General features: G+C 37.8%; 1 protein-coding gene across 1 annotated transcript in view; it reads left to right on the top strand.

The window, feature by feature from the left end:
* SLMAP (sarcolemma associated protein) overlaps positions 1–7,521 on the top strand; it is a 172,316-nt gene that overhangs the window by 147,710 nt on the left and 17,085 nt on the right. Inside the window, exons 18-21 of the mRNA XM_023510665.1 lie at positions 672–794; positions 3,074–3,148; positions 6,532–6,852; positions 7,370–7,487. Of these exons, the coding sequence (XP_023366433.1) occupies positions 672–794; positions 3,074–3,148; positions 6,532–6,852; positions 7,370–7,487 (637 nt within the window). The remainder of the gene's footprint in view (positions 1–671; positions 795–3,073; positions 3,149–6,531; positions 6,853–7,369; positions 7,488–7,521) is intronic.

Below are 7,521 nucleotides of genomic sequence, written 5' to 3'. Positions count from 1 at the left end.
AGCCCAGGAGTTGGAGGTTGCTGTGAGCTGTAATGCCACGGCACTCTGCCCAGGGGGACAGCTTGAGGCTCTGTCTCAAAAAAAAAAAAAAAGTGCACTAAAAAAATATGGCTTATGTGATATGCTTGTTTTAGTCAATGTTCGGTAGCAGAACAGTTTACTACAATGAAAAATAAGCAAAGTGACTGGAGAGGAAAGAGGTGGGGGGGAATATTTGATACTGGAGTTAATTTCAATAAAACCACTTAAGTTACATCGTTTAATAATTCAGCAAATGTGTATTTGTTATATGTGTGATCTTGGGAAAATGTTGATGACAGAGTGGTTATAGGAGACCTTTTAGCCTAGTTTTCATTTCTAATTAAGTTCTAAGGGAAAATTTTTTATGTAATCTCTCCATGAGTAAAATATGTAATTTAATATATATAAATATGTATTTTAAAGTGCCATTACCATGAATTACTAATGTATATATTTAACTGTGTTTATATTCTTTCTCCAAGGTAAAATGACTAAAATACTTACTATAGTTTGCTTCTAAGTTGTATTTAACTCATTTGTTCTGTGTTAACTGTGCATGTCTCTAAACATGAAAGCAATTGCCAGTCGATCATACAGACTATATAGTGTGATACTAACTCTTGCTTTTAAAATAAAAATGTTTTTGTCAGATGACTTGCAGGGTTCACAGTCAGAAATTGAGACAAAACAAGAAATTCAGCATCTCCGCAAGGAATTGATTGAAGCCCAGGAGCTAGCTAGAGCAAGTAAACAAAAATGCTTTGAACTTCAAGGTGAGATCAAGATTATTTGATTCTTTAGGGGATGTATGGAAGCAGCATGATACAATTTGAGGCCCCAACTTGGAGACCAGAGGCATGGTATCTTGTTCCAGACCCACAGATTTTTAAGATATTTGATCTTGAGACAGTCACTTGACCTCTCTAAACTTGTATGTCAGAGCAGTAAAATGAAAAGAATTACAGTTACTCTACTTTCACATTATTGATGTGAAGATTGAATGAGAGCTCTACCAGTGAAACATCTTAATAATGAATTATGTATTAAGTACAACAAAAGGGCTCGGCGCCTGTGGCTCAAGTGGGTAGGGCACCAGCCACATACACCTAAGGTGACGGGTTCAAATCCAGTCCGGCCCACCAAACAACAATGACGGCTGCAACCAAAAAATAGCCGGGCATTGTGGCGGGCGCCTGTGGTCCCAGCTACTTGGGAGGCTGAGGCAGGAGACTTGCTTGAGCCCAGGAGTTGGAGGTTGCTGTGAGCTGTGATGTCACAGCACTCTACCTAGGGTGACAGCTTGAGGCTCTGTCTCAAAAAAAAAGTACAACAAAAGGAAAAAACATAAATTTCTAAGTTTTAGTTAAATCTAATGTTAGCTACTCAGTACAAGATAGGTAAAATACTAAGTATAATACAACAATCTACATTTATTCAAATACAGTTAAGTCATCTTCTGGAACCTGACAGGGGGAGCCAGCCTTTTTGGTGGGGCTGGCACTAGTGATGCATGAACTCCTTTCCTCTAGCCGTTCGCAATAGGATGCCTGCAACCATGGTTACCACACGCGCACCTGCGCAAGTGCGAACGGCTCAGAGAAAGGAACTGTGGCAGATGAAAGGTATTCCAGTCTTCCTTACTGCTCTGCACCGAAATGCACCCATCACTAGGTCTTATTATTGGTGTAGGGCTTATATTTAACAAATGCATAGAAATCCTACTAGGGCTTATTTTGGGGATAGGTCTTATTTTCAGGGAAACACGATAGCTGTAAGCCAGTAGAATCTGTTCTATTCCCTAGAATTTACATTTCTGTATCATTCATATTAACTCATCTGATTGCAGTCAGTTAGTATTTGAAAAAGTCTTAAAATGAAGAAAAACCAAATGTATTCATGTTCTCTAAAATAGCCTTCCTGACCAGAAAGAAGATTCACATCTCAAGAGAAAACTGAGAACTTCCTGTTACTACATCCCTACTTTCCTGCCTCTTGAAGAAATTAAAATTGGCATTCATTTAATTTCAACCTTTTGGAATAACTAATACTGTTTTTTGCCATGTATAATGTGTACCACTTTGCCCAAATTTGAGGGGAAAATAAGGATGCACATTATACATGGGTAGTATGGCTTAGGAGTAGAAAAGCCATGCAAACCTCCCAGGCCCTCCTGCCTGGGCCCACCGGTTCCAGTCTGGGAGGATCAGGGATCTGGTGGGAGCAAGCCAGAGTGGTCTACATTAAGTGCTACAGTAGGAAGAAGGGGATGGTGATAGGGCTGGCAAGGCAGCTTATACAGCAGAGGGGACCACGGGCACCATCCCCCCTTTCCCATAGACCCCAGGGACCCATCTGGTTTCCTGAGGGCTGAGTGGTCTCAGAAGCTCCCACCAGGTTGCCACACCTCATGTGGCAGGGAGGGAAGGGCTCCTGGGAGAGAGGAAAAGGACAGTGTTTATGTTTACTAGAAGAGTGTTAGCCTCCCCAAATGTGTGTCTCCCTCTGTCTCTCCATGAGCTAAAAATTGGCCACTTTCCTGAGGCACATTTTCCTGAAAGTTTGGGCAAAAAACATGGTGCACATTATATGTGACAAAATACAGTATATTTAATTATAATAAAAACATTTTTAATAAGCAGTCAGCAGTTATTACAGTGCTTATGTGCTCAGTTGTAAATGTGAGGATTTTAATACTACTTTTTTAAAAAGTAGTATTTAGTATACTACTAAAACTGTCTTGTTCAGTATTTAGCTCAAAATGCCGATTAGCAATTATAAAAAATTCTTTTTATGTGAAGAATAATATAAATTATGTGGTGATCGTGATACAACGTCCAGAAAACATACTCCCTTTAATAGGTTTATTACTTAGCTACTGTTTTGTGCTCCTAAAATCTTTAACTATCTAACTTGCTAGTACTGATGATACTTACTGCCTAACTTTTATTTCTTTCAATAAGCTTTAAGAGAAAATGTCTTAGAAATTTCTAGCTACTCAATGCTGAATACTTTCATTAACTCACAAAGTAGATATACTGTGTTTCACTTTTAGCTCTTTTGGAAGAAGAAAGGAAAACCTATCGAAATCAAGTTGAGGAATCCACTAAACAAATTCAGGTTCTTCAAGGTATGTAGCACCCCAAGGTTATTTGAGAACATTGGTCATTAGTGATTAGTGATCCAAAAGGAACTGTGTTACGGCTTTGTTTCTTCCTTAGAACCTCACATTATAACTGGGCTCTTTTGGAGCTTTATTTTTAAGCACATAAAAGGGAAGATTCTGTAATACTTTAATATTAGATACTTACAGTGAAAAGAGCAAGGGTGAAGATTTGGATTTAGTAATCACTGTCTGGGTTGCTTTCTAAGTTACTACACAGAGGACCTTTGGATGGGAAATTTATTTGAGCTGTTCTGAGCTCAGCAGTTTTAACTTGCTGATATCTAATGTCGAAATACACTTGCATTGCAATAAAAATTATGATATATACCACGTGGTATAAAAGCTGTATTGTTGCTGTATTGCCTTCTTATTGGTGAGGGCTACCTCTTCATACCCACCATTTTACTATTTCTTTGTCTGAAGTATTTCAAGGTCCTTACAGAAATGACCAGAAAAATCCTTATCTGTCAAGTGTTTACTTCAAGCTGGAGCTCCTGGTACTGGGAAGCTATGATTATGAGATACACCAGAAGAGATCTTTTTTCCTTATACCATTATAAAATTCCTAAAGCTAAATTAATTTGCCTTTATTGTCAAAAAACCAGTGTTATTTTAAAATTTTACTTTTAGAGGTTAAGTGGGGAGAAATTATAAATAGACGCTTAATTACAGTTCAGAAGAGAAGAGAAGTCATCGTATGAGGCTATGGTGTTTACTGAAAAATATTCCAGAGAAAAACTAGTCCTTAGAGGTCTTCTTTTCTTATTTTTTGAGTAGGACTTTTGAATTATTAAAAATTTAGAATTTTATTATGATCAAATTTGAATCTCAAAGGTAGACTGTGTATGTTCTTAAATTGAAAATGCTTTAAACTCTTTTTTTTTGAAGACAGAGTTTCACTATGTTGCCCTTGGTAGAGTGCTGGGGCATTGCAACTCACAGCAGCCTTAAACTCTTGGGCTTAAGCAATTCTCTTGCCTCAGCCTCCCAAGTAGCTGGGACTACAGGCACCCACCACAACGCCCGGCTATTTTTCATTGTACTTGTCATTGTTATTTAAGTGGCCCAGGATGGGTTCAAACCCGCCAGCTTGGGTTTATGTAGCTGGCTCCATAACCACTGTGTTACAGGGGCCAAGCCAGAAAACGCTTTAAACTCTTATTGTAGTTTAATGCCATTATACATTAGTTTATATAAATATGACTTGATCTATCATCCTGTGCTATGTATAGGCAGTTTCCCCTAAAGGTTCTGTGGCATAGTGCTGCCTTTTGGCTTAAAACTGTCTTGTCCAGGCATCATTGAGTGCCCTGTAGTGCCAGCATGTATTTCAGGACTTTATTAACAGATCTGTAGTCGTCTCCTAGCCATTGTGCCATTTTAGATTTTGAACATGTTACCTCTCAATCCTTTCTACAGACTTAAAGGATATCTTCTTAAACGTTTATGTGATAACCTCCCCGTCTCTGACCTTTAAATCCTCTTATAGTTAATTATTCTCCTTTGGAATTTTTTCTATCTATAGTATCTTTGTGTTATGGTAAGTAAGACTAGTATTCTAGTTCTTGAATGATTTTATACAAACTGTTTCCAGTTTAGGTGATGATAGCCAAGACCAGATGTTTTAAAAATAGTGCCTTCAGTTAGGCAGCATTTATTGATTTTTATCAACCAATTAATCCAACCAGTGATTCTTGATTGTTTACTCTGTCAGGTATTAGGGATACAGTACTGAGCAAAGCACAGGCCCTATACATATAAAGTATAGAGTCTCCTGGAAAAGATAAACAATAAGCAAATAAATACGTAATGTGATGTCCAATAAGGGCTTTGAAAGAAAGTAGAGTAGACTAACTCGGTGGTTAGGGCCCCAACCACATATACCAGGACTAGTGAGTTCAAACCTGGCCCAGGCCTGGTAAACAACACTAACAGCTACAAAAAAAAAAAAAAAAAAAAATAGCCAGGTGTTATGGTAGGCACCTGTAGTCCCAGCTACTCAGGAGGCTGAGGTGAGAGAATTCCTTGAGCCCAAGAGTTAGAGAGTACTGTGAGCTGTAACTTTATGGCACTGTACTGAGGGCAACATAGTCTTTTTTTTTATTTCTCTAAAAAAAAAAAAAAAAGAATGAAAATAGAGTAAAGGGGCTTGGCACCTGTAGTTCAAGTGACACCAGAGCTGGTGGGTTCAAATCCAGCCCAGGCCTGCCAAACAACAGTGACAACTCCAACCAAAAAATAGCTGGGTGTTGTGGTGGGTGCCTGTAGTCCCAGCTACTTGGGAGACTGAGGTGAAAGAATCACTTAAGCCCAAGAGTTGGAGATTACTGTGAGCTGTGACAGCACAGCACTGTACCCCGGGCGACAGCTAGAAGCTTTGGCTCAAAAAGAAAAGAAAATAGAATAAAGGGCCATAGAGTCCTTAGAGGACTGTTTTTTTACATAAATCATCAGAGAAGGCCTCTTTAACGAATTGACATTTGAAAAGAAAAATGGATCAAGAACATCACATGTGTATTAATGTTTACCAGTCAGCCAAGCAATTCTGTATGTACTTTTCACCTGAGAAAAATCATCAGGACTACATTGTGAGTAGTATTGTGTATAGTAATTAAACACAGAACAGCATAAAATGTCTAAAGAGATTGTTATAACTATTTTTTGGTCGAAGATTTTTGTCATCAAGAGGATGGAGAACACTATATATATTGTGATTGCTCCCTATTTAATGTTTATTTGTACATGAGTATAAATGCATACGAAAAAATGTAGAAGAATAAATATTAAAATGTTAGAAGCAATTTTCTCTTTGTGGGGGAAACAAAGATTACTTTGTTTTTTTCTCTTCAGTTATTTGTATTTTGACATTTTCTGCATCAAGCATGTATTTCTTTTTTTTCTTTTTCTTTTTCTTTTTTTTTTTTTTTTGTGTGTGTGTGTGTGAAAGAGTATCACTCTCTTGCCCTGAGTTAAGTGCCATGGCGTCATCATAGCTCACAGGGATCCTCTTGTCTTGGATTCGAGTGATCCTCTTATCTCAGCCTCCTGAGTAACTGGGACTATAGGCACCTGCCACAACTCCCAGCTAATTTTTCTATTTTTAGTAGTGATAGGATCTCACTCTTGCTGAGGTTGATCTTGTACTCCTGAGTTCAAGCAGTCTGCCCATTTGTCCTCCCATAGTGCTAGGATTACAAGCATGAGCCATCATGTCTGGCCTGCTTAGACAGTTTAAACAACAGCTCTGACAGCTTGGGCTGTGCAGTAGCTGCAATTCTATATGAGCTATTCTTTTATTTCTAACTCCTATGGGCCAAAAAAAATGATGGGTAATTATACTTTTGTAGCTCAACTGCAGAGGTTACACATTGATATTGAGAGTCTCCGGGAAGAGAAGGACAGTGAAATCACAAGCACTAGAGATGAATTGCTTAGTGCCCGAGATGAAATTTTGCTCCTTCATCAAGCGGCAGAAAAGGCTGCCTCTGAGCGGGACACTGACATTGCTTCTTTACAAGAAGAGCTTAAGAAGGTGAGAGCTGAGCTTGAGCGGTGGCGGAAAGCAGCGTCTGAGTATGAGAAAGAAATCACAAATCTGCAAAACAGTTTTCAGCTTCGATGTCAACAGTGTGAGGACCAGCAGAGAGAAGAAACAACAAGATTACAAGGTGAGTAAATGTTAAGAGCTTTACATAAAGCTCTCAACTTTTGACAATGGTAACTTTTTTTATTCCAATTCCTTTCACACTTGTGGAGATAACTTTTTAACTTGTACAACACAACCATCAAGGCTTTTTTTTTTTTCTTGATGGAAATTGGTTGTATAAAGCATTGTTTCTGTGCTGGGGCTAAAAACACATTCTTTAGATCTTACAGCTCCACTATAAATTTTGGAAAAAATTATAATTTTATATTTTATTTAAATACTACGAAAAAATTATTTGTCTTGTAAAATTGGAGTGAAGAAAATATTACTCAAGTTCAAGATGATAGAACTTCCTTGAGGTGTGGATTCAAAGTAACAGGAATCAAAGAGTAACCTTGTAAAATCTATGTGCTTTTAAGTGAGTATGTGCATGTGGAAAAAGAGTTAGTATGTTCTTCTCTGAATTATTTTCTTTTATCCTTTGAATAATTATAGAAGTTATATTCCTATATTAAAAATACGTTTTGGGACTATTTCAGGTGAACTAGAGAAATTGAGAAAGGAATGGAATGTGTTGGAAACTGAATGTCATTCGCTAAAAAAGGAAAATGTTTTGCTATCATCAGAACTGCAACGGCAAGAAAAAGAATTACACAATTCTCAGAAGCAGAGTTTAGAACTAACCAGTGAC

Source organism: Otolemur garnettii, unplaced genomic scaffold, assembly GCF_000181295.1.
Source record: "Otolemur garnettii isolate 467f Iridium unplaced genomic scaffold, OtoGar3 scaffold00015, whole genome shotgun sequence".
NCBI classification, from domain to species: domain Eukaryota; kingdom Metazoa; phylum Chordata; class Mammalia; order Primates; family Galagidae; genus Otolemur; species Otolemur garnettii.
The sequence above is the reverse complement of the archived record's forward strand: the minus strand, read 5'-3'. Positions and strand labels throughout refer to the sequence as shown.